Raw genomic sequence first — 26,954 nt, 5'->3', positions numbered from 1 at the left:
CATCAGTTAGGAACGGTGACGAATTCATTCTTCAGTGATCATGGAAATGCTATTGTTATATCTAGCCTAGTTGTAGAAGAACGGACATCTGCACAGTTTCACATTGAACATCACTCTGTCGTTTAATGACATGTGCCACGCATTCTGACAACCCATTCATCCGTAACGCAGCACACTGTCGTAAACCATAACAACGTACAGTACGACGTACAGCACGTCGTACCATACATAACATTTCCCCCCCCCCTTTCCAAAACCAGGGACTGGTACCATATATAAAATGTCCATAGGGCAAGAACCTAGAGTGATACCTGTAAGAAATAAACATTAACCCTTAAACGGATGGACTCTCCAAACTAGCCAGTTCAGTCCATTAACCTGGAGGTTGACTAAGACACCTAACGGAGCCTAAGAATGAAAAGAGATTAAGTAGTCCCCCAGATAAGCAGGGCGAGTTCGTGCCCGCATAGGCCTTTCTTCCACCGACTTTTCTGAGGCGGCTGGCGTGCCAGCGTGATCCATTGCTCATCATGAATGTGGCGGGCCCCAGTTGTCGACTGACCTGCAAGGGGTCCGACCAGAATGAGGCCATTTTGTTGCACCGCTGAGGCCGTCGGGCTCGGACCCAGTCTGACACTTGAATGATCGACTTCTTCACCCTGTGTGCCTTGTCAAAACGCTGTTTCATTGCTCTTTGGTGCCTGGTCACTGCCTGCTGTTCTTGGGTGCGCCTAGTCGCCGGTTCTGCTACTCTCTGTGTTCTGAGTCTGTCCAGTGGCAGTTCCATCTCACGACCTAGCATGAGGGATGCCGGGGAGACCTGTGTTGTTGTGTGTTTGCTTGCTCTGTAGTGCATTAGAGTTTGATTCAAAGCAGTTTGGAACGTGCACCCCTGGACCAGGTGCGCTCTGATGCCGTTCTTCAGCGTTTGGTTGAAGCGTTCCACCCCTCCGTTAGCTTGTGGGTTGTAGTAGGCCGTGCGGATGTGTTTGATTCCCTTGTTGCTGAGATATGAGGAGAACTCGGCAGAGGTTAGCTGGGGCCCATTGTCCGTGGTAAGGGTGAGGGGTAGGCCCCACCTTGTGAACAGGCTGTCTAGGATGTCCACGATGGCCTGTGCTGTGACAGTTCCGACAGGAACCACTTCTGGCCACTTAGAGTGGAGGTCATACACCACCACCAGGAAGCGCTGATGGTGAGGGACTGCGTGTCCATGGATCTCGCCACAGATGTCCAGTTGGATGGCCATGCGAGAGGCTGCAGGGGGGGTGGGGCGGACTGTCCTGTTTTCCCACTGAGGAGGCATGCAGCACAATCCCTGACCAGGGCTTCAATGTCGTGGTCGATGCCTGGCCACCACACAAGGTCTCGACATCGCTGTTTGACCTTGACTATGCCCAAGTGACCCTCGTGCGCCATGGATAGAACACGCGCACGCAGGCCACTCGGGACCACAGTGCAAAACCCTCGAGAGACACAGACTTCTTCCCAGCAAGAAAGTTCGTGGCTTCACTCTGGCGAAAGTCGCCAGCTCTTCCGGCACATGTGCTGGCCATCCAGTGCGTATGTAGGTGCGCAGGGTAGACAGTGTGGGATCCTGTTCCGATGCTTGCTTCAGCTCCTCCAGTGAGACGACTGACTGAAGAGGAGCGTAGAGCATTTGTACAAGCTCTGTTTCGTTGTCGTCTGGCAAGACGGTCGGAGTAGGAGCGTCAAAGGAGCGTGAGAGGAGGTCTGCCACCACGTTATCCCTCCCCGGAGTGAACTTCAGCTGATAGTCATACTGTCTGAGGCGGTCGGCCCATCTGTGCAGCCGAAGTGGCTTGTGGCCAGTTCCTGATGCTGACAGTAGCGTTGTGAGGGGACTGGTGGTCGGTTCGGAGTGTGAACAGACGGCCATATAGGTAGAGGTGCCACCTTTCGCACGCCCAGACACAGGCCAGTGCTTCTCGTTCGCCCACAGAGTACCGTTGTTCTGTGGGGGCTCAGGGCCCTTGAGGCGAAGGCGACGGGCCTCTCAATGCCATTCTGCAGCTGTGAGAGGACAGCTCCTAGTGCTCCAGCTGAGGCGTCACATGTGACAATGGTGTGGCAGACGGGGTCAAAGTGAGCCAAGACTGGGGCTGTGGTGAGCTGGCTCTTCAGTGAGCGGACCGCGTCTGAGCAGGCTGCCGTCCAGGCCCATGGCTCATCCTTCTTGAGGAGCTGGCGAAGGGGCGCTGTGGTCTGAGAGTAGTGGGGCAGAAACCGGAGGTAGTAAGCTGTCATGCCCAAGAATGAGGCCACCTGAGAGGCTGAGGTCGGTTCCGGGGATCCGGTGGACGGCTTCAATGTTCGACATGAGTGGGGCAATGCCTTTGGCCGACAGGCGGAAGCCCACAAACTCGACGGCTGGAGCTGCAAAGGTGCACTTTCCACCGTTCAGGGTCAGGTTGTTCCGCAGTAGAGCACTGAATACTCTGTGGAGTCGATAATCATGGATGTGGAGGTCTGGGCCGTGGACCACGATGTCATCCAGATAGACCGCCACCCCAGGTATTCCAGCGAGGATGGTGCTCATCACCTTCTGGAAGCAGCTGGGGGCGGAGCTAAGTCCAAAAGGCATGCGTGTATATCTGAACACGCCAGCATGTGTGACAAAGGCCGTGAGGTCTCTGCTAGCTGCATGGAGGGGTACCTGAAGATAACCCTGACGAAGGTCAAGCTTCGTGAAGATCGTGGAGCCATGGAATTGTGCGGTCAGCTCCTCAGCTGTAGGCAAGGGGTACTTATCCGGGACAACGGCCTTGTTCACAGCACGGAGATCCACACAGGTCCGGATTCCACCAGACTTTTTGGTTGCAATGACCAAGTTTGAAATCCAGGGGGCAGCGTTGACTGGCTCAATGATGCCTGCATCCAACTGTGACTGGAGATCTTTTGTGACGTCATCACGCAGTGCAAAGGGAATGCGCCGCAGGGGCTGCATGACTGGGGTCACTTCCCGGATTCACTAGGGGCCTGTGAGTAAAGGCTGTGAGGCAGCCCAGTCCATCAAACAGAGTCGGCCAGTTCTGTTGCCATGTGCAGGTAACCTGGTAGATAGCTGACCCACTGTCATCTCTCAGTGTGAATCCCAAGCCTGTGAAGAGGTCGAGGCCCAGGAGGTTGGCACCCCGCTTTGCAACATGAAATGTGAATGATGGCAGATGTTTGGTGCCGTAGTGTACTGGGACCTGGAGGGTGCCTACAATGTCTATCTTAGATCTACCGTACCCACACAGGGCAGTGGAGGGCTGTTGGAGTGGTAGGTGACTGAAAAACTTGTAGTAAGTGGCAAGGTTGAGCAACGACACCGCAGCGCCAGTATCCAGCAGCAAAGGCAAACCCACCTCACCCAGCTGCACAGTGCATGTCCTGAATGACACATGGTTGGTGGAGACGGTTCGGATTTCCGTGTGTTCATGTTGAGAGTGAGATGAAACTAAGGGCCTGTTCTGGGTGGAGCTAGTAGCAGGGGCAGAACGACACACTTTCGCAAAGTGATTGTATTTTGAACAGTTCTTGCATATTTTCCCACGGGCTGGGCAGTTTGAAGCCCTTGAATTGTGAGAGCTAGCCCCAAAGTTGCCACAGCTACTTCTGTTTGTTTGTCTGTGTGCCTGCTGCACGGGCATGTTGGTGTCTGTGTCCATGCAGCTATCGACGCGGGAGGGCGTGCGCAGCGCGTGATCGTTGTAGTGCGCCTGCTCGGGCTGAAGCTGCTGTGTGAGAATGGCTGGGGGCCGAGTGTATGCTGCAGAGCTGTCTGTTAGCATAGAAGAGCATTCCAACGCCGCTTCAACCTGGAGTGCTATTTTAATAGCTCCATCTAGTTGTAAATTATCCGATTCCAAAAGCAGTTTCTCCCTTGTCTTTTCACATAACGTCCCCTCTATCAACTGATCCCTGATGATCTCGTCCTGAAGTGTCCCGTAGTTACAAGAGCTAGCCAAATCCCTCAGATTAGCCACGTAGCTTTGAATGGACTCACCCGGCCGTTGGTGTCTCTTCCGTAGCCGGTAGCGTCGGAGGAGCACTCGCTCTTTCCCGGCGAAGTGGTTCCGTAAGAGGCTGACTGCAGCAGTGAATGTAGGAGCCGATCCAAGCGCTCTGAAAATCCTGTCCCTCTGTACCTTAGGCAGTGACGGAGCAGTGCTGTCCTCCGCTTGTCGGAGATTGTAGAAAAGTCCATAGCTTCTAGATGAGTGTTAAAACTATCAAGCCAGTTATTCCATGGGACTGGAGGTTCGCCAGGCACGGCGAGGAATGGTGCTGGCGGTGGTAACTGAATTCAGCCATCTTCGTCGCCAATGTTATATCTAGCCTAGTTGTAGAAGAACGGACATCTGCACAGTTTCACATTGAACATCACTCTGTCGTTTAATGACGTGCCACGCATTCTGACAACCCATTCATCCGTAACGCAGCACACTGTCGTAAACCATAACAACGTACAGTACGACGTACCATACATAACAGCTATGATCAGAAATACATTTCTAATTACTTTAGAATGCAAAGATAAAATATATCGAATTTCGCTCTTCTCACTAACAGCAAATGATTGCATCTTGTTATTATTTTTAGCTACCTGTGTTTTTGTTATGAATAAGTCATATATTCCTCATTTGCATACGCCTGGCCGAAAGTTTGCAGGAGGATAAGCGCATTTTCACGTCAAGTTCAGTTTTTGCCAAAATGCCTATTTTTGCGTGAAAACTGGTGCACGCATGTTTTGTGCATAACCAACTTTATAAATGAGGCCCCAGATGAGCTACCCACAACAGCTGACTTAGAGCAGTACTTTGCTAGCTGCTTGGCCTTTCCCTTTGTCACACACTCACACAGCATCACAGTGGGCATGGTAAGTGGCTGCTATTCCTGCACAAGCTAGACTCTTACCTTTCTGCTCCCCTATCTGACCTCATGAGTTGCATATGTATACTCCTTTTTTCAACAACAACAAAAAAGCCAATTATATGAGTCATAATGACTTAAATGCACATCCATCAGATTTAATTCATGGAAGTCCTGATTAATCTAATTCTCTGGGTAAAAATACCATCTTTGTCATGACACATTGGCTGTGTCCCAAATGGCACTTGGTTCTGTCCCAAATGGCACTTGGTTGCTTCCGAAATGGCATCCTATTCCTATAGTGCACTACTTTTGACTTTTGGTCCCTGATAAAAAGTAGTGCACTATGTAGGAAATAGGGTGCCATTGGAAAGCAGTGTTATAGGAGACATGATTTCTGTGAAGACTAGTCACACATTTAGCCATGTGAGTGGTACTGTAGTATAACAGTAGATGTTTTGTATGAGAGGGATCACAGAAAACAAGAATAAAGAACTTTGATTTATAAAAGTAACCTATTCAATTCTACAGACATTCCACAATATATGTGCAACTTGAGTTAGATTGATAGAATTTACAAACAAGCCTAATTCAACATATTTGGCTGTTTACACCGGCAGTCTAATTCGTATCATTTGACAAAATATCAGAATTGGGCTGCCTGTGTAAACGCAGTCTTTTAAACATGGATTATATCTGATTTACAGTACACTAGATTAATGACACTTGGGTCCAAAGAGAGCTGAATTAAGATTGAAGAGAGAGCTGTCCAATGGGCTGGCTGCTTCAGGGATCAGACAACATTGTTGCGTATGACCCCGACCTGGTCTATTTGACACTCCACCACATCTCCTTTCTGAAACACACAAAGGAACACTTCATTACGTCTTTCGTAAGACAGGACCACAACATGCAACGCTTGTAACTCTTGTGCCCTATCTGATCTTTTTAGATCTATGGGAAGTGCCTAGCCCTATAGGAGCTTGGAGTGGATGTGGAGTTGATTATTACTATATGTAACAATACGGATTCATTCCAGACTAACTACATTACAGACACATGTCAGATCTCAAAACGCCTGGATAGGTGTTTAACATATCAGCTAACCAAATCATATGATTTAGCAATCAGTCGAAGTGGCACACAACCATTGATTGATGCATTACAACATCTGCAAAGTAGTTGGCCTGGTACACAACTAATGTCTTTATATTAGTGTGTGATGCTGACCTTGAGGAAGACAGGTGGGTTCCTGAACACGCCCACACCTGGAGGAGTCCCCGTCAGAAACACGTCACCTGGAGACAACGTCACAAACCTAACACAGGAAAGAACACACACATGCAAATCTTTGTTATCAGCAACTGTAGACTACTCATTAGTATTGGTTTTGTGATGACAGTGTTACTCAGTTGTCATAACTGTTATTGACAGTGTTATGTAGCCCTTGTGACAGAGGGCTCAAGTAAAGTATTACCATCACAAGAACTATGAACACATTGTGTGTGTGACTCACTGTGAGACCCAGGCCACCACTTGCTCAGTCTTAAAGATCAGCTGGTTAGTGTTGCTGTTCTGGACTGCAACTCCATTCACCAGACAGCGGATACCCAGGTTATGGGGGTCTGACGACAAATACATACATTTTAGCAACCACTCTGCCAAAGTAAGCAAATTATAAGTATACATTTTATCTTGTGTTTCTCCCTCCCTCACCCATCACAGCGGAGGTGGTCACTAAGGCGGGGCCGAGAGGACAAAAGCTGTCAAAGGTTTTTCCCAGCAGCCACTGCTTCCCGTTGCGTTTCATTTGCCAATCACGTGCGCTGACATCGTTGGCCACGGTGAAACCTGCCACGTAGGACATAGCATCCTCTTCCTTGGGGGGTTGGGGGGGAGTGAGCTCATCTGTGGGACATGAAACTCCTATGTGTCAAGTTGTATTCAGACTCACCTTAATGTGTTTCCCCTTTCGTCCAATCACAAAGGCTAGCTCCACTTCCCAGTCCACCTCCTCCAATCAGAGAGAAGCAGGAATAAGAATCCATCAATTAAGTTATTGAATGCAGAAACTGTGTAACATCCAAGCTACAGTGCCTCTGTACATTTTAATTGTATCAGGCACGGATCTAGGATCATGCATATCTACTGCATCTCCATCTTCTCCTCTGGGCCTGATAGGGGTCGTGTTCTCCTGCACAGACGTTGCATGCATCAACCAATGGTTGCGTACCACGTCATCGACTGTGCCGTCGGGCACCAGATTGCTATAACATATTATGTGGTTAGCTGATACGTAAAATACCTGGGCAGAGGAACGTGCCCAGTGACTAAGGCTGCTCTCACCTGGCTCTCGTCGGGCAGTGTGATGTCATCGAAGGGCCCAGTAATGGCGCTGGGGAACTTGCTGAAGATGATTGGCTCTTTAGGGATAGGTGCGTTCTGCTCAAGGCAGTGGTCCCGGTAGTTCATCCCCACACACACCACCTTCTCTGGGGCTAGGACTGGGGACAGCAGCCTCACCTCCGCAAAGGGAACCACACACTGAGTAGGACTAGCCTCCAGTGCCCTGAGAGAAAGAGGATAGTATGTGCTCTGGGTGGAAAGGATTGCTACTGACAAGCACCAAGAAAGTGTGTGTGTGTTGTGTATGTGTTACCTCTGTGCACACTGCATGCCCTTCGCTCCCATCTCCAGCAGCTCTCTCATTGTCATTGGCATTGAAGGGTCAAAGGCCTTAAGGTCAACGACCCCTAGCCCCTCCCCCCGATCAACGCCGACCCTAACCAATCCCTCATCGCCTTGGCGGCAGAACTGCACCAATCGCATCGCAGTGCCACACACTCCCCGCCTACCTGGGATAGCAGACAGCCTATCAGAGAAGCTCCTCGAGATGAGAGACAAGGAGTGAATTGGAAGTCTCATCTACTGAAAACAGAGAGCAGGAAAGATACTGAGAGAGAAAAGCAGAGACAAAGAGTAAAAGTACAAAAGGAAAGAAAGTGAAGGGGTGAACTTAATAGTTTCAGACAACAGGTTGGGCTAAGAATTGTCCATTACCAATTAAGGAAGTATTGAACAATTTCTGTAGATAATCTCAAAGTACAGTAGCCTATATGAAAATGTATGCACCCACTAACTGTAAGTCGCTCTGGATAAGAGCATCTGCTAAATGACTAAAATGTAAATACTGTCGTATGATGCAGTAAAGTGACTCATGAGTACAGAGCTCTAGCGTAGCTAGTTGCACTTAGACACCTCAGGGACCCGAATATGGACAGAGCCAAGGAATTCCCAAAATATCTAATAAATCCTTACGGTTTCCTGCAAACTCTTAGTTGCAATGTAAATTATTTTATTAGTGATAACCTTATCAGCCAGAGCTCAAACTCTACTCCTGTAGATAACGTACAGTTACAGTATCTTTACAATCAAGATAATACAAAGTCGCACAGTATAAAGTTAAAACTGTCCTACCTGATCACCAGTGATTACTGAATGCCTACGGAAAAGCAAAATAACCACAACCAGCCAACAACAATGTTGCACAGCCAAATCTGCAAATATATTCAAGTCAATCAAGAGTAGCTAATTTTACTGATATCATATCGTCAGTCAAGTGAAAAGTCTCTAAAATCGTCTCATTATTGCACTTTGGACCAATGATCAGGCACTCACTTTGCTGGCTTGTCTACTGAAAAGACAACATGCATAGGAGTGCACTTCCTGGTTTGGTATTTGTAGTTTAGTTTATTGAATACTGTCACTCACTGCTCTCAATTATACATAATCTGAAGTGTAGGTACTTCTCTAGTATGTACATCATATATATATAACACTTCCAATTGATACTATATTTTGAGATTTTTTGTTATTGTAGATAATCTGCACATTTCCGCGTAGTAATCAGCATTTAAAAACTACAACTACGTTGAAAGGACATTGATAAATCACGTGATTGACTGAGGAAGCTTCGTCGTGTCAGTGGACGGCTTGGCTTGATGTTTTTTCCCTCAAGACGTCGGAAGGCCAGCCATGTGTACCCAGTAAGCCTATCTATTCATACAGTTAGCCGTTCCGTGCAAAGTTTCCTTCAGAATATGTACTTTATGAAATGCATGTTTGCAGTATCTGTTGTTATTGGGTATTAATTAATGAGCGATGTAACTTATTGAGACGTGGTTTTCCTGAACAGGATTGCGTGCATACAGTGCCTTCAGAAAGTATTCACGCCGCTTGACTTCTTCCTAATTTTGTTATGTTACAGCCTGAATTTAAAATGGATTAAATGTAGATTTTGTGTCACAGGCCTACACACAAAAAAAACCATCATGTCAAAGTGGAATTATGTTTAGACATTTTTACAAATTAATTAAAGATGAAAAGCTGAAATGTCTCGAGTCAATAAGTATTCAACCCTTTTGTTATGGCAAGCCTAAATAAGTGCAGGAGTAAACATTTGCTTACTAAGTTGCATGGCCTAACTCTGTGTGCAATAATGGTGTTTAACATGATTTTTGAATGACTACCCCATCTCTGTACCCCACACATACAATTATCTGTAAGGGCCCTCAGTCTAGCAGGGAATTTCAAGCACAGATACAACCACAAAGACCAGGGAGGTTTTCCAATGCCTCGTAAAGAAGGGCACCATTGGTAGATGGGTAAACCTAAATAAAGCAAACATTGAATATCCCTTTGAGCATGGTGAAGTTATTCATTACACTTTAGATGGTGTATCAATATACCCAGTCACTACAAAGATACAGGCGTCCTTCCTAACTCATTTGCCGGAGAGGAAGGAAACCGCTCAGGGATTTCACCATGAGGCCAATGGTGACTTTAAAACAGTTCTAGTTTAATGGCTGTGATAGGAGACAACTGAGGATGGATCAACAACATTGTAATTACTCCACAATGCTAAAATAAATGACAGTGTAAAGAAGGAAGCCTGTACAGAATACAAATATTCCAAAACATGCATCCTGTTTGCAATAAGGCACAAAAATGAAACTGCAAAAAATATGGCAAAGAAATTATCTTTATGTCCAGAATACAAATTATTATGTTTGGTGCAAACACAACACATCACTGAGTACCACTCTTCATATTTTCAAGCATGGTGATGGCTGCATCATGTTATTGGTATGCTTGTCATCGGCAAGGACTAGGGAGGTTTTTTAGGATAAAAATAAACGGAATAGAGCTAAGCACAGACAACATCCTAGAGGAAAACCTGGTTCAGTCTGCTTACCAACAGACACTGGGAGACAAATTCACCTTTCAGCAGTGCAATAACCTAAAACACAAGGCCAAATATACACTGGAGTTGTTTACCAAGATGACGTTGAATGTCCCTGAGTGGCCTGGGTACAGTTTTGACTTAAATCGGCTTGAAAATCTATGGCAAGATTTGAAAATGTCTGTCTAGCAATGATCAACAACCAACTTGACAGAGCTTGAAGAATAAAAAAAAAAAATTGCAAATATTGTACAATCCAGGTGTGCAAAGCTCTTAGACTTACCCAGAAAGACTCACAGCTGTAATCGCTGCCAAAGGCGATTCTAACATGTATTGACTCAGAGGTGTGAATACTTAGGTAAATTAGATGTTGTATTTCATTGTCAATAAATTTGCTAAATTTATTTAAAGCATTTTTCACTTTGTCATTATGGGGTATTGTGTGTAGATTGGTGAGAAAAAATATATTTAATCCATTTTGAATTCAGGCTGTAAAACAAAATGTGGAATAAGTCAAGGGGTATGAATGCTTTCTGAAGGCGCTGTATTTAAATCCTATTGATCTGTCCTCATGGAGTGGACTGTCCATTGTCTTTGCAGACAGCTGCTTAGCCAGATAGTTGCAATGTTGCATCCAAGTACCAGCAAGCTAGCTTTCTATTAAAGCCCTATTGGCCTATATGCCCTATGGACAAAAATCTAATCGCCCAATTTGCACTTTCTGTTCCTAGGTCATGTGCCTACTTCTTGTGACTTCCCTAAACAGTATCTGAAATTGAAACATTCCCCATATGTCATGAAATTTTATTCTCATTCCAAATGACAGGAAAGGGAGGGTGAGAGAAAGGGAAGACTGTCCTTTTTAGAACACTCTATTTCATTCTGAAAGCATGGTTTGTGCAATGGAAAGATGAGTACTGAGTCAGGCTCATATAGTCTGCAACTCTGCATATCACACAGGGTGCATCTCATGGTCCTCTAGCTCAGTTGGTAGAGCATGGCACTTCAAATGACAGGATATTGGGTTTGATTCCCGGGACCACCCATACGTAAAATGTATGCACGCATGACTATAAGTCTCTTTGGATAAAAGTGTCTGCTAAATGGCATATATTATATCACATAGCATGCATTTCAATGGTCTAAAGGTATGTCCTTTCCTCATCTCCTTTCCTTCTGCATCTGTAATGATGTGCATAGACTGGACAGGTGAACGCAAAAGGCTATTGAGATGTCCCCTTGACAGTCCAAGTGTGCACAAGTCCTGCAGATTATCTGGAGACCAAAGGTTTCTCTGAAGCCAGTCTTTGACCCAATCTGACAGATATCACTAACCCTGAAGCAGAGAATACCAGACAGGAATTTAAAGCAATATTTTATCTCACCATTCTCTGATTTGGTAACCAGTGCCAGTCTATTTGTTCTATAATTGTAGCCAACTCCTTGTCACCCATTGTTTGGCATGACAATGGGAGCACAAACAAACTAATGGGAGCACGAACAAATCTGGGACCAGGCTACTGAGTTGGACCCTCAAGACCAATAATATTGAGCCTATATTGAGGTGTATTGAATGTGCGTTTCTTTCTATAGTGTCCAGCCCATCGAGTGGACCACTGACTGTAAGAACCAGAAGTGAGTATTGAGGAACTGCTGGTCAGGTCGCGTGCTTGTGCGTGTGTGTGGACAAAGGCTATTTTAAGGTTTTGGGTTAAGGTCGGGGTTAGGGAAATTATGATTTTGAATCTAAATTAATTTTAGTTCCTCACAAGGGTAGAAGAACAAAACGTGAGTGTGTGTGTTTTCTCTCTTCCAGTTATGATGGCATAGTCTTGGTGACCCAGAGTTATGACACGCTGCCCAAGGATCTGGAATGTCTGAAAGCACCTCTGCAGGACTACAGCGCTGTGAGTCACGCGCACACACCCACACCATAGATAGATGAATATACCCCTCCTACTTTCTCTTCTCCCCTCTCTCTCCTTCCTCCCTCTCTCTCTTTCTCCTCTAGGTGGACTGTGGTCTGGGAGATGAGGTGGTAGTGTTGATGGTTCCGGGGTTGCCTGGTAAACGCTTGGTGTTTGCGTCCACCGGGCCTGTTAACCGGGACTACGATGACGTCAGACGCTTCAGCGATGCAGCCGTTAATGGCATCAAGAGGTCCAAGTCAACATCACATACACACGTACACACAAAATGTACCAAGAGGTTACTGTATATCTGTATTCCTGTCCTGTGTGTATCTCTCCTGAGTGGCGCAGTGGTCTAAGGCACTGCATCGCAGTGCTAGCTGTGACACTAGAGATCCTGGTTCGAATCCAGGCTCTGTCGTAGCCGGCCGCGACCGGAAGGGGCGGCGCACAATGGGGCGGCGCACAATTGGCCCAGCGTCGTCCAGGGTAGGGGAGGGAATGGCCGGCAGGGATGTAGCTCAGTTGGTAGAGCATGGCCTTTGCAACGCCAGGGTTGTGGGTTCGATTCCCACGGGGGGCCAGTATGAAAAATAAAAAAAATAATGTATGCACTCACTATCTGTAAGTCGTCTGCTAAATGACTAAAATATACTGTCTGGGTATTTCTTCAGGGCCATGAAAGCAGGCATGCAGCGCCCCCTTCTGGTCTGTCCTCGTCACAGCAGCTATGACAGGAGCACCCTGGTTGCTGCCCTAGGGGCCCTGCACGCCCTCTACATGGTGAGAACACTGTGAAATAAGCAATAGATACCTGCACACTGACGAATGCTCCCGTTGTTTTATTGTGCATTGTTTCGAGCTGAAGGCACTCCTATGCCCCTAAAACAAAACATACCCTTTGCACACAGGTGGAGCTCAATTGTCTTTTGCTCCAAATGGTGTGCTGACATTCATCCTTTATCCACAATCTCTCTCATTCCCCTCTCTCAATCTCTTCCAGCCTCTGGAGGTGAGGGAGGTGTCTGTGAAGCCTAGCCAGTATAAGGTGTGTGTTCTGGGGCTGTGGGTGGACCAGGAGGCCCAGGGGAAGGAGTTGGTGGATCTGGCCTCTGCTCTGGAGAGTGGACGGTGAGTCGCACACACGCCCATATTTTCATCTGTAACAAAGGAGAGATCTCTCTTATGGGGATACATTTTTATATGTTAAATGTCCTCATGCTGAACAGATTTGCCTCAAGGACCCATTAGGTCCATTGGGATAGATTTTCCTCCGTCTTGGAATTAAAAAAAACCTGTTTAGAAATGTATTCTCAGGAACCATATGTCCAAATCACACCAATGTAGGCCCATGGTATATCTCTTAACTTAGTTTGAAATAAATGTAAGGGATTGGTGAGATGTCTGAGTTATTGATAAATCAGGAAATCAGATTTTACGTGTCCATTTAACCACCTAGAGTCGATGTCCGTGCCCTAGCGGAAGCGTAATTAGCATAATAATAGAAATCCCCATAAACATCCGTCAGTTTAAGCTAGAGATATTTGATATCTGTCTCAATCCACCGCATCCGCTGATGTCGCACTTCCGCATTTGCGGTGAAAGGTGACGGCGCTAGAGCGGTGTCAGACCATGAGACATCGGTTGTTTTGCTTTAGGATGCCCACAGGCCCCACAAGACTCGTCTGAAGGTCCCCCGGTAGAGTTGAACAAATTTATGCAAGTATACACTACCGGTCAAAAGTTTTAGAACACCTACTCATTCAAGGGTTTTTCTTTATTTTTACTATTTTCTACATTGTAGAATAATAGTTAAGACATCAAAACTATGAAATAACACACATGGAATCATGTAGTAACCAAAAAAGTGTTAAACAAATCAAAATATATTTTATATTTGAGATTCTTCAAATAGCCACCCTTTGCCTTGATGACAGCTTTGTACACTCTTGGCATTCTCTCAACCAGCTTCATGAGGTAGTCACCTGGAATGCATTTCAATTAACAGGTTTGCCTTCTTAAAAGTTAATTTGTGGAATGTATTTCCTTCTTAATGCGTTTGAGACAATCAGTTGTGTTGTGACAAGGTAGGGGGGGTATACAGAAGATAGCCCTATTTGGTAAAAGACCAAGTCCATATTATGGCAAGAACAGCTCAAATAAGCAAAGAGAAACGACAGTCCATCATTACTTTAAGACATGAAGGTCAGTCCATATGTAACATTTCAAGAACTTTGAAGGTTTCTTCAAGTGCAGTCGCAAAAACCATCAAGTGCTATGATGAAACTGGCTCTCATGAGGACCGCCACAGGAATGGAAGACCCAGAGTTAACTCTGCTGCAGAGAATAAGTTCATTAGTTACCAGCCTCAGAAATTGCAGCCCAAATAAATGCTTCATAGAGTTCAAGTAACAGACACATCTCTACATCAACTGTTCAGAGGAGACTGTGTGAATCATGCCTTCATGGTCGAATTGCTGCAAAGAAACCACTACTAAAGGACACCAATAAGAAGAGGAAACTTGTTTGGGCCAAGAAACATGAGCAATGGACATTGGACCGGTGGAAATGTATCCTTTGGTCTGGAGTCCAAATTTGAGATTTTTGGTTCCAACCGCCGTATCTTTGTGAGACGCGATGTGGGTTAACGGATGATCTCGGCATGTGTATTTCCCACCATAAAGCATGGTGTGGGGGTGCTTTGCTGGTGACACTGTATGATTTATTTAGAATTCAAGGCACACTTAACCAGCATGGCTACCACAGCATTCTGCAGCGATACGCCATCCCATCTGGTTTGGGCTTAGTGGGACTATCATTTGTTTTTCAACAGGACAATGACCCAACACACCTCCAGGCTGTGTAAGGGCTATTTTACCAAGAAGGAGAGTGATGGAGTGCTGCATCAGATGACCTGGCCTCCACAATCCCCCGACCTCAACCAAATTGAGATGGTTTGGGATGAGTCGGACTGCAGAGTGAAGGAAAAGCAGCCAACAAGTGCTCAGCATATGTGGGAACTCCTTCAAGACTGTTGGAAAAGCATTCCAGGTGAAGCTGGTTGAGAGAATGCTAAGAATGTGCAAAGCTGTCATCAAGGCAAAGGGTGGCTATTTGAAGAATCTCAAATATAAAATATATTTTGATTTGTTTATCGCTTTTTTGGTTACTACATGATTCCATATGTGTTATTTCATAGTTTTGATGTCTTCACTATTATTCTACAATGTAGAAAACAGTAAAAATAAAGAAAAACCCTTGAATGAGTAGGTGTTCTAAAACTTTTGGCCGGTAGTGTATATGGAGACTTTCTAGTGCCAAAAATAAAGGGTTAAATACATGTAAAATAAAATAACAAATGTTTTTCTTATCGTTCTTACATCTCTCAAGTATAGGACAGACAATACAGAACAAACTTACTTTAGATTTGTTGGGGGGACTATTTGTTGTTCCATGTAGTGAATATGTTGTTCAATGCGTTTGTATGGGCTAATAGCAGCAGGGCCAAAATTAATTGTTCCTCAAATAGTTTTTGTATATATTTTTTTCATACTTCGAGGGCTTAGACTGTTATGGGTTAAATCCTTTGTAAATCCACTTCACGATAGCCTATCAACTTGGAACTTTTAAGGGTCATCAAAGACATTAACATAATGAACCATGTGAAGTTTGGCATTTATATCTTAAAACATAAGGAAACTATTAACAATTCACTTATTTTACTATGTAATTATAAAACAAATCTTCTTATGGACTGTCAGATTCGCTCCAAATGTGGTCTTTGGACTCATCACAATAGTCCCTAAAGAGTTTGAGAAAATAAAATTGATGCATTCAAAGATAGCCACACTATACCAGTAGATCCATTTAGCACATACGCTAATATATGCTAGGAAAATACTTAAAATCTTATTCTCATGAACAATAGGACCAAATGACACCACATTTGGAATGTAGGCCCATGGTGGTACATGTCTTAACTTGGTTTGAGAAAAGCTAAGGGATAGGTCAAAAGATGGCTGAGTTATTGACAAATCAAAAATCAGATTTTACGAGGCCTATCAACTTGAAACTTTTCATTGCTATCATGCACGTCCGTAAGATGAACCACACTGAATTTGGTATTTATATCGAAAACAAGGAAACTAACAATGAATTATTTGCAAATGTAACGCTAATGCTCAAAATTATCTTCTCATGAACTATATGTCAGATTCACTCCAGATCCATGATTGCACATAAAGGAAGATAGTTCCTACAGTACATGATAGAGTGCTTGCTTTGTTATCCAACTGATATCATACCCCCCACCCCTCCAACAACAAAAAAAATGCTAACATCCCCTGTTATTTTAATGGTGAGAGGTTAGCATGTCTTGGGGGTATGATATTTGTGCGTCTAACTTTCTCACTCATCATTTATTCACAATTCATTCAGGACTACCCGTAATCATGGTAGCATCCACATTAACGTAGAAGTGTTTAGAAACATATTCTATTCTTATTTACAATAAAAGTGATTAAAAAATGACAAAATTATTTACCATTTATTTATATTGGGCACAAAATAATCTGAAACACAACCAAAACAAACAGCAAATTCATCCAACAAGTTTGTAGAGTCACACACTTGATGTAATCATTGCGTGCTAGGTATATGGGACCAAATACTACACTTTTGACTACTTTAATACACATATAAGCAGGGGTGCCACTTTGATTTCTGAAGTGGGAGGGACATAACCTGGCGGGGGTCTGGGGGCATCTAAAGCTCATTTCTTGCATTTTTTAGAACAAAAAGTAAGCAAAAATGCACACAGTCATCAAGCTAGGTAAGAGATCATTATTAAATATGTTTAAGTGATTAATAAGACTGAACTAGATCAAAGGTAATTCAATAATAAATATTGTGTTGCACCTTTGTCCAATAGCCTAACAAATGAACAACTCTTGAAAAAAAGCCGCATGCACACCCAACCCCCACCAGTCTAGTCAATAACTCAACTCTCTCCCAACACAATTTCCTTCCCAGTTCACACCTTTAATTTTTTAATTCCCAAGGGAAAGGTTTGGAAACAAAAAAACTAACAAAAAGCCCACATACTGTACACCTCACATATACATTAACACACAAACAGCAAATCCTCCATATAATTAATCTCATAGGACTAATAGTACTGTAGAGCTCTTTTTACTTGCACACAATATGGCTGGGTCGCCCCGTCCTGTCCCTAGGGGTCTACCCCCCTGCAGCGCCCCAACCCAACACACCCCACTCAGCTTTAGGATCTTAGTGAAACATTCATTATTGGTTTTGGGTGTGTTAAGCCAATGCCAGAGTGACAACCCACAGGACGGCAGACCCCCAGGGCCAGGACTGAGCAGTCCAGCAGCTAGGGATTGCCAAAATGGGTATCTCCCCTGACGTGGGCATGTTTTCAATACAGACTCCTTAAGTCGTAATGTACTCCATATTAGGCATCCAGACCTTATTAAAGTTTCCCAGTATACCCTTTATCCTGTAATAAATCTAGTGATGCATATCTTGACATTGTGGGAGGATAACCAACCTTCCAATTAATGGCAAAGCATTTCTTAGCCACTATAAATGCTTGGTTACACAGTTTCTTCAGATAAGTATCCTGTATCAACATTTCCAAGCAAACAAAAACTGGGAGAAGGGAGAATCTGTAGACATGCTGAGATAAAAGAACATACTCTTTGCCAGAATTCAGCCAGCCTTCACGAGACCATAACATATGCAAATATGTCCCCTTTTGTGGTTTATACCTCTAGCAGAGGAATGACATTTCTGAGTGCATGTAATTCAGTTTCACTGGCATATATACTGAACAAAAATATAAACGCAACATGCAACAATTTCAACGATTTTACTGAGTTACAGTTCATATAAGGAAATCAGTCAATTGAAATAATTTCATTATTCCCTGATCTATGGATTACACATGACTGCGCCATGGGTGGGCCTGGGAGGGACCCACTTGGGAGCCAGGCCCAGCCAATCAGAATGAGTGTTTCCCCACAAAAGGGCTTTATTACAGACCGAAATACTCAGTTTCATCAGCTGTCCGGGTGGCTGGTCTCAGATGATCCCGCAGGTGAAGAAGCCAGATGTGGAGGTCCTGGGCTGGGGTGGTCACACATGGTCTGCGGTTGTGAGGCCAGTTGGACGTACTGCCAAATTCTCTAAAACGACGACGTAGGCGGCTTATGGTAGAGAAATTAAAATTAAATTCTCTGCCAACAGCTCTGGTGGACATTCCTGCAGTCAGCATGCCAATTGCATGCTCCCTCATCTGTGGCATTGTGTTGAGTGCCATTTTTAGAGTGGCCTGCTCACTAATAGGAATGTAAACAAATTTGTGCACAAAATCTGAGAGAATCAAGCTTTTTGTGCATATGGAAAATATCTGGGATCTTTTATTTCAGCTCATGAAACATGGGACCAACACTTTACAGATTGCATTTATATTTTTGTACGTTCTATGGATGGTCTTAAACTGCAGTCATTTATGTCTGAGATGATATGAACATGACTGGGCATTCAAACATATCTGTATCCATTCATCATCAATAGCTTCTACCAGGTCTTCCTCACATTTTTGTTTTACATGTTTTGTGTCATCTGGAAAAGCCTCTGTCAACGCTTGATACAGTTTGGAAATCAACTTTGGAGGTTTGTCAGACTGCCTTAAAATAGCATCTGGCTTGTGCCAGTGTTGGCTGCACAGAGAGAATAAAGTGTTATATCTGCAAAAATGCACCTCACCTCCATCACAGACTGGTCTTCCCTGGCTGCCTGACCCTGCTGAGACCACTGTCACCATCTGATCCTCCTAAAATGAGGCATGACAAAGAATTACCTTGGTGTACATTTATACATTATATTATCCAAGAATAGAATCAATGGTTCAATAATTGAAATGACCATTATTCCCAGATCCCAGACTGTAGCTTTAAGCTTAAACTGTGGTGTAGCTACTGTAGGTCTACCCATCAATTCAAGATGGAACTTTGTATTATTCACTGATATTGTTAATATACTGCAAAATACACCTGAGCTCCATATACTGGTCTTCCCTGGCTGTCTGACCCGGCTGGGCCCCTGTCACCATCTGATCCTGCTAAGACATGATGAGCATAGTGTTGTGTACTGACTGCACTAGAGGGCTGCATTCCCACGGGTTGCCTGCGGGTCCCGACAGAGATCATTGCGGCGCGGTTGGCATTTTTCATGTTGCGGGCGGTCAGACAGACGACTTTGGGAAGGAAATATTTGTGTTGTCCCACAGGATATTTGGAAACAGTCCTCTTTCTGCTTTGTATGTGTTACCCTACCTATTGTATTAAAAACACATATATTTCGCAATATTCACACACTCAGAATTCGCTGCTTCAACTTCAGTAGCCTACCTCTCCTAGTTGGGCGTGAGAGTTCAAGTGCCGCTAGTATGTGTGGTCTCATTGAAATAGAGTAGGGTGCCTACATGGGCGGAGAATCACGTGGCAAGTAACTTGAATATGAAATTAACGTATATATGACTAGACTGCAGTTTACTACAGTGTCTGTAAATAAATAGTGATAATGGAAAGAAGTGGAGGGCGCTCAACCAACGTGAGTCGAAGTGCAATCAAAAAATGTAATTGTTGAAAAGGTAAAGGCACAACGCGCACATAGGTTATGCTACTATGGTGAGCGAGCGTTGCGCCTTTTCATTTTCAATAAGTATTGATTACCCATTTATTTGTCTCTGCCTGCAAATCATCCTCCTAAAAGGTAGGCTATATCCTATAGGCCTATGCAAAACGTAGCAAGTGTCGCTGTCATCATTCTTGCTGCTTCAAGTTCAGTAGCCATACCTGCGAGATCAGGTGCGCGTGTGGTCTCAATTAAATAGAGTAGGCTATAGCCTATGCATGGGCGGAGAAGCACGGGGCAGTTATATTTCGAAGGAAATGTACTTCCTAAATAGGCCTATGATTAGGCTATAGTTTACTACATTGCCTAGAAATAGGCCTAAATATTGTTCACCCATATTTCTTCGTCTGAAAATCTTCCCACTCCTAAAAGGTAGGCTATAAAAATAGCTCAAGTGAATGCAAGTCTCTCCAACTCCGCTCTCTTCAAACTAGATCTAGCATATTGGCTGAAATAGCCCAGTAATAAGGGCCATGTGAGAATCTCTGGTAATTTAACCTATTTCTGAAGTTATTTTTGCGCATTTGATATTGCCTATAGGGCGCAAAATTGCTCACATACGCCTAAAATAACACTGCGGTACTGCAGTTGGGTTTGGGACAGTGGGAGTCGGACAGAAAGCCAGCGGGAGTGGGATGAAGAAAACGGTCCCACGCAGACCTCTACTTTGCACCATGACAGTGAAGCCTGTAACATTAGAGCTGTTTATTACTGTGCAAGTGTGAAAAGTAGGGAATTAGCTAGGGAAACTGACAGATCAATGACGTTACATTGCCATACTAACTATTAAAACTCACATTGCACTGAAAAAATGTCAGAATATAGTCTTCTATCGTTTGGCCGATGGTTTCATAGATTGATTCAGGTCTAACGTTAGTGTGATTGAGGCAAAAAGAATAGCTAACGTTAGCCAACTTTTGGCCAGCTCTCTCTCTAATGGTACATCAGCTGGCGAAAGCTAGCCAAGTTCATTTACTTCTGAAACGGGACAAAACAAAGTTGACAAAACATTTTCGTACATACAAAAGCTGTTAGATAGTAATTATAGCCACCTCATATCGCTATCTGACAGATAACTAGAGGCTAGAGCTAACCTGGCTGTGGTAGCTAGTGTAGCTTATTCATTCACCTCAGTCGAGAGGGGATGAAACATTAGCTAATGTTACATGTCAATTACAATACTAGCTCAGCACTGCGAATAAACACTAGTGTCGTTTTTTCTGTTAAGATAAACAGCAGTTACCTTGCCAGCTACATCAGTCAACTAAAGATTAGCCAGTTTCTGCTCTGCTTGCTTTTGCAACTCGGTGAAAGAGCGCAACACATACACACTGAACTATGCTCAACTCTCCCGTGCTGGTCCAGTCTTCCAGAAGGTTTGCCTTCACACAGCCTACCCAACCGCTTGGAGGCGTCCGCAAGGTGCTTAGGCACACCCGTGCCACACTGCAATGATAAAACTGGGGGGGACAAAAATGCAATTTCAGAATGTGCCCCCGTCCCCAGTGAAAGTTGCGCCCCTGCATATAAGTGAATTTGTCCCAATACTTTTGGTCCCCTAAAATGGTACAAAAAGTGCTGTAATTTCTAAATGGTTCACCCGATATGGATGAAAATACCCTCAAAATAAAGCTGACAGTTTGCACTTTAACCTCATAGCCATAGTATCATTTCAAATCCAAAGTGTTGGAGTACAGAGCCAAAACAACAACACAAACAACGCTGTCCCAATACTGTTGGTGCTCACTGAGTATACCAAACATTAGGAACACCTTCCTAATATTGAGTTGCAGCCCCCCCCTTTTGCCCTCAGTACAGCCTCAATTCATCAGGGCATGGACTCTACAAGATGTTGAAAGCGTTCCACAGGGATGCTGGCCCAAGTTGACGCCAATGCTTCCCACAGTTGTGTGAAGCTGGCTGGAAGTCCTTAGTATGGTGGACCATTCTTGATACACAAGGGAAACTGTTGAGCATGAAAAACCCAGCAACATTCCAGTTCTTGACACAAAACGGTGCACCTACTACCATACCCTGTTCAAAGGCACTTACATTTTGTGTCTAAGCCCATTCACCCTCTGAATTGCACACATACACAATCCATGTCTCAAGGCTTAAAAATCCTTCTTTAACCCGTCTCCTCCCCTTCATCTACACTGATTGAAATGGATTTAACGAGTGACATCAATAAGGGATCATAGCTTTCACCTGGATTCACCTGGTCAGTCTGTCATGGAAAGACCAGGTGTTCTTAATGTTTTGTATACTCAGTGTATATATATTTATTATGATCTTTCTCTCTTCTTCCCTTGGCCCTCCATCTCCCTCTCTCTCTCCAGGCTGGCTTGCCGTGACATAGGAGGGTCCGATCCTGAAAGGATGGCTGCTCCTCGTGTGGCTGAGTACGTCCAGGCCCTCTTTAAGGAGAGCCCAGTGCAGGTGAGAGAGAGAGGCTTTTCTCCTACATCCAAAAAAGAAAAGGTGAAGATATCTCACAAAAAGACAACAAAAGTATTTTGTTATTCATAGTGGCTTTTCTATTAGTTAAAAAGGCTGTTTTGTTTCGACCTTAATCGATCATTGTCAAAGCACTTAGTTGTGGTCTTTTTGGGAGATGCCATCACCTTTTCTTTTTTAGAATTTGACTTTACCTAGTTCAGCACCTCATTCCATAGAAGCGCCGGAATATCTCATTTCTACTTGTCTCAAGTACTGGATCTCACTAATGTATTAGTGTTAATGTGATAATGCTGAACGGGCCTGTCTCTCAGGTGGATGTGGTGAGTGATCTGAAGGTGCTGGAGAAGGAGTATCCCTGCCTCGCTGCTGTAAACCGCTGTGCCAATGGTAAGTGTGTACAGTGAGGGAAAAAAGTATTTGATCCCCTGCTGATTTTGTACGTTTTGTACGAGAGACAGAATAACAACAACAAAATCCAGAAAAACGCATGTCAGAAATGTTAGAAATTGATTTTTGCATTTTAATGAGGGAAATAAGTATTTGACCCCTCTGCAAAACATGACTTAGTACTTGGTGGCAAAACCCTTGTTGGCAATCACGGAGGTCAGACGTTTCTTGTAGTTGGCCACCAAGTACTAAGTCACACATCTCAGGAGGGATTTTGTCCCACTCCTCTTTGCAGATCTTCTCCAAGTCATTAAGGTTTCGAGCCTGACGTTTGGCAACTCGAACCTTCAGCTCCCTCCACAGATGTTCTATGGGATTAAGGTCTGGAGACTTGCTAGGCCACTCCAGGACCTTAATGTACTTCTTCTTGAGCCACTCCTTTGTTGCCTTGGCCGTGTGTTTTGGGTCATTGTCATGCTGGAATACCCATCCACGACCCATTTTTAATGCCCTTGCTGAGGGAAGGAGGTTCTCACCCAAGATTTGACGGTACATGGCCCCGTCCATCGTCCCTTTGATGCGGTGAAGTTGTCCTGTCCCCTTAGCAGAAAAACACCCCCAAAGCATGTTTCCACCATGTTTGACGGTGGGGATGGTGTTCTTGGGGTCATAGGCAGCATTCCTCCTCCTCCAAACATGGTGAGTTGAGTTGATGCCAAAGAGCTCGATTTTGGTCTCATCTGACCACAACACTTTCACCCAGTTCTCCTCTGAATCATTCAGATGTTAATTGGCAAACTTCAGACGGGCCTGTATATGTGCTTTCTTGAGCAGGGGGACCTTGCGGGCGCTGCAGGATTTCAGTCCTTCACGGCGTAGTGTGTTACCAATTGTTTTCTTGGTGACTATGGTCCCAGCTGCATTGAGATCATTGACAAGATCCTCCCGTGTAATTCTGGGCTGATTCCTCACTGTTCTCATGATCATTGCAACTCCACGAGGTGAGATCTTGCATGGAGCCCCAGGCCGATGGAGATTGACAGTTCTTTTGTGTTTCTTCCATTTGCAAATAATCGCACCAACTGTTGTCACCTTCTCACCAAGCTGCTTGGCGATGGTCTTGTAGCCCATTCCAGCCTTGTGTAGGTCTACAATCTTGTCCCTGACATCCTTGGAGAGCTGTTTGGTCTTGGCCATGGTGGAGAGTTTGGAATCTGATTGATTGATTGCTTCTGTGGACAGGTGTCTTTTATACAGGTAACAAGCTGAGATTAGGAGCACTCCCTTTAAGAGTGTGCTCCTAATCTCAGCTCATTACCTGTATAAAAGACACCTGGGAGCCAGAAATCTTTCTGATTGCGAGGGGGTCAAATACTTATTTCCCTCATTAAAATGCTAATCAATTTATAACATTTTTGACATGCGTTTTTCTGGATTTTGTTGTTGTTATTCTGTCTCTCACTGTTCAAATAAACCTACCATTAACATTATATACTGATCATTTCTTTGTCAGTGGGCAAACATACAAAATCAGCAGGGGATCAAATACTTTTTTCCCTCACTGTATATGTGTGTCTGTTTCTGTATGTGTGTCTTTTTCATCCATGTGTGTTTGTCTCCTTTAGCTGTGCCTCGTCACCAGGCCAGAGTAATCAAGCTGCAGTACTGTGGAGAAGGACCCATCCAACACACACTGATGCTGGTCGGCAAGGTGAGCAGGAGAGAGAGGAAGGAGTGGGGGTGGAAGAGGGGAAGATGATGAATTGATAATGGCGATTTAAAGGGAGTGGGGTGTTTCTATCATGTCATGAACATGTTTTTCTGTGTGTAACATGCGTGCATTTATTTGTGTGTGTGTCTCTCTCAGGGCATCACCTATGACACTGGTGGAGCTGACATCAAGGCTGGTGGCATCATGGCTGGCATGCACAGAGACAAGTGTGGTGCTGCTGCCGTGGCTGGGTTCTTCCAGGTAAATAACTAACACTTTGATACCCTTCAGTTATTACTAGTGGACTCATAGTCCCTGATATAGTATGTTACTCCTGCTAACATGTAGCTGTCTCCTGTCCTGTCAGGTCCTGGCCAAACTCAAGCCCAAGCATCTGAAGGTGGTGGGTGCCATGGCGATGGTGAGAAACAGCGTGGGCTCAGGTCAGTGTGATGTCGTGGGGTGGGGGTTTCACCCATAGAAATAGAATATAAATATCTAATATAGATTATATTTCTATGGTTTCACCTACTGAGTAGTTGGCCTCTTCCCTCTCTCCTCTAAATGTGTGTGTGTGGGATATGTTCTGTCTCTCTGACAGAATGAGGGTTTAAGGATTTTGTGTTCTCTCTCTGTTCTGTCAGACTGCTACGTAGCTGATGAGTTGGTGGTGTCCCGTGCGGGTCGCAGGGTTCGTGTAGGGAACACAGATGCTGAGGGACGCATGGTGATGGTCGACCTGCTTTGTGAGATGAAAGAGAAGGTAAAGGAAACACAACTGTATTCCATGTCCTCCCTCACTCTCCCTGTTTCTCCTGTCAAACCTATTCTCTGTCTCCTTAATCTCATGTCTTCTTCCTCTCTCAACAGGCGGTACGTGAGGCGTCTCCTCAGCTGTTCACCATCGCCACTCTGACAGGACATGCCATCAGAGCCATGGGACCCAACTACTCTGTGAGTACTGTACCATACACACACAGTATCTGTACTGTACCATACAGACTCTTTATAAAATAGCACACTGGCCATGGTGAGAATGATTGCTAATGATGTAAAGTTGTTAATTAAACTCTTTCGGTTATAGATCATAATGGACAACGGAGCTGCCCATCGCTCTGGCAATGCCCATCAGTGGCAGAAAGGTGAGATGCTCGACACACACTATTCAAACAAATCAGCAAACCAGGGTTTTCTGGTATGAACACGGTGTATGTAACCTGTTAGTCCTTTCTCTCTCCCTCTCTGTAGCGGGAGAGGTGCTGGGTGATCTGTTTGAGGTGTCCAGTATCAGGCGTGAGGACTATGACTTCCATAAAGGGAAGTCTGAGTATGAGGAGATTCTGCAAAGCAACAACCTACCATCCTCTGCTACCCCACGTGGACATCAGACCCCCGCTGCCTTCCTCATCATGGCCTCTGGGCTGGACAAGGTACACACACATGCTCCACAGCCCTGTTCATAGCCCTGAATCTAACCTAATCGCTGTTTGTATGTGTTTGTCTTGTTTCACTTCATCAGTACGGTGTGGACTCTGGCACTCCTCTGCCTTACTCTCACATCGACATCGCTGGCTCTAGCGGCCCCTTCCCTGGTGTCCCCACCGGAGCTCCAATCCTCGCCATGGCTACCAACTACATCCTGCCCAGTGCATATCAACCCAACGACGCCCTGCCCAGAGCCTAGCAATTTGATGATAGAAATAGAATGTGTCGAATGGACCCTATTTTCTGTCTCATGAGAAATGTCACATAGAACCATCCTGATAGTGCCAGTTCAATTGATATGTTGCACAAAGTATTCAAGAGCACAGATATCCATCAATGCTGTGATATCGGCAGTTCATTTCGAACATTCCAATACCTCTCCAAGATCTGTTATTCTATAGATTATATTTCTAAGATTCTGCTACGGTTTATCCGTCCAACCTCAAATGTCAAATGTTTGACCCCCATTTCTAACATGAGTCACTGTATTGAATACACTCTCAATTACCAAACACGCTTTGTTGTTCATCCATTTTGTGAGTTGCAAGTCACGTGGTTGTGTGCCAGACAATATCAAGCATAATAAATGCAATGTTTTTGTTTATTTCAATCAATGTTAGCTGTTGCTAGTTCCAGTTATTGCGAAATGAGTACAGGTTACGTAGGTAGGCCTACTAGGTCAGTAACCATATGGTTGTAAGTCTATTTGTATTTATTAAGGATCCCCATTAGCTGCTGGGCAGCAGCTACTCTTCCTGGGGTCCAGCAACATTAAGGCAGTGCTAAACAATTACAAATATTACATGACATTACATTTGATAACACTTTTCACAACACATTGTGTGCCCTCAGGCCACTACTCTACTACCACGCAGGGGTGCAACTTCCCCCCATCCATCCCACATTCTGAAATTGCATTTTTGTCCCCCTCCCAGTTTTATAATTGGAATGTGATACAAACAAGGACACGGTGTGCTTTAGGACCATGTGGACGCCCCCGAACAGTCAGGTAGGCTGTTTGAAGTGTTTATCTGACTGAAAACTAATATAATAATAATAATTATGTCCCCCCCACTTATAAAAACCAAAGTTGTGCCCCTGCTACCACATATCTACAATACAAAATTGGGGGAAATCTATCCAATTGTATTCTGTTTCTCTT

At 44.5% G+C, this 26,954-nt stretch overlaps 2 protein-coding genes across 4 annotated transcripts; one reads left to right on the top strand and one right to left on the bottom strand.

Annotated features, from left to right (window-relative positions):
* Positions 1-5,366: 5,366 nt before the first annotated feature.
* Positions 5,367-8,575, bottom strand: LOC121584996 (fumarylacetoacetate hydrolase domain-containing protein 2). 3 transcript variants are annotated; one of them, XM_041901292.1, is made up of 8 exons: positions 8,356-8,575; positions 7,538-7,831; positions 7,225-7,447; positions 6,833-6,892; positions 6,595-6,757; positions 6,395-6,503; positions 6,109-6,196; positions 5,367-5,734 (listed from the first exon to the last, which is right to left on the bottom strand). In XM_041901292.1, the coding sequence occupies exons 2-8, from the start codon at positions 7,801-7,803 to the stop codon at positions 5,672-5,674; spliced, it is 972 nt and encodes a 323-aa protein (XP_041757226.1). In that variant the 5' UTR covers positions 7,804-7,831; positions 8,356-8,575; the 3' UTR covers positions 5,367-5,671. The 3 variants fall into 3 exon arrangements, with proteins under 3 accessions (XP_041757226.1, XP_041757227.1, XP_041757228.1); XM_041901293.1 differs by having other exon boundaries at positions 7,538-7,806; XM_041901294.1 differs by having other exon boundaries at positions 7,538-7,733.
* A 281-nt stretch (positions 8,576-8,856) lies between these two features.
* Positions 8,857-26,306, top strand: LOC121584995 (putative aminopeptidase W07G4.4). The gene is made up of 16 exons (XM_041901290.1): positions 8,857-8,924; positions 11,714-11,755; positions 11,937-12,027; positions 12,132-12,280; positions 12,705-12,813; positions 13,034-13,161; positions 22,089-22,188; positions 22,521-22,596; positions 24,222-24,307; positions 24,464-24,568; positions 24,675-24,750; positions 24,952-25,070; positions 25,178-25,261; positions 25,392-25,449; positions 25,556-25,737; positions 25,827-26,306. Exons 1-16 carry the CDS (start codon positions 8,914-8,916, stop codon positions 25,989-25,991), a joined length of 1,581 nt encoding a protein of 526 aa, XP_041757224.1. The 5' UTR covers positions 8,857-8,913; the 3' UTR covers positions 25,992-26,306.
* The last annotated feature ends 648 nt before the right edge of the window (positions 26,307-26,954 follow it).

Source organism: Coregonus clupeaformis, chromosome 16 (genome assembly GCF_020615455.1).
Source record: "Coregonus clupeaformis isolate EN_2021a chromosome 16, ASM2061545v1, whole genome shotgun sequence".
NCBI classification, from domain to species: domain Eukaryota; kingdom Metazoa; phylum Chordata; class Actinopteri; order Salmoniformes; family Salmonidae; genus Coregonus; species Coregonus clupeaformis.
Note: the sequence above shows the minus strand (reverse complement) of the source record. Positions and strands in the feature narration are given on the sequence as shown.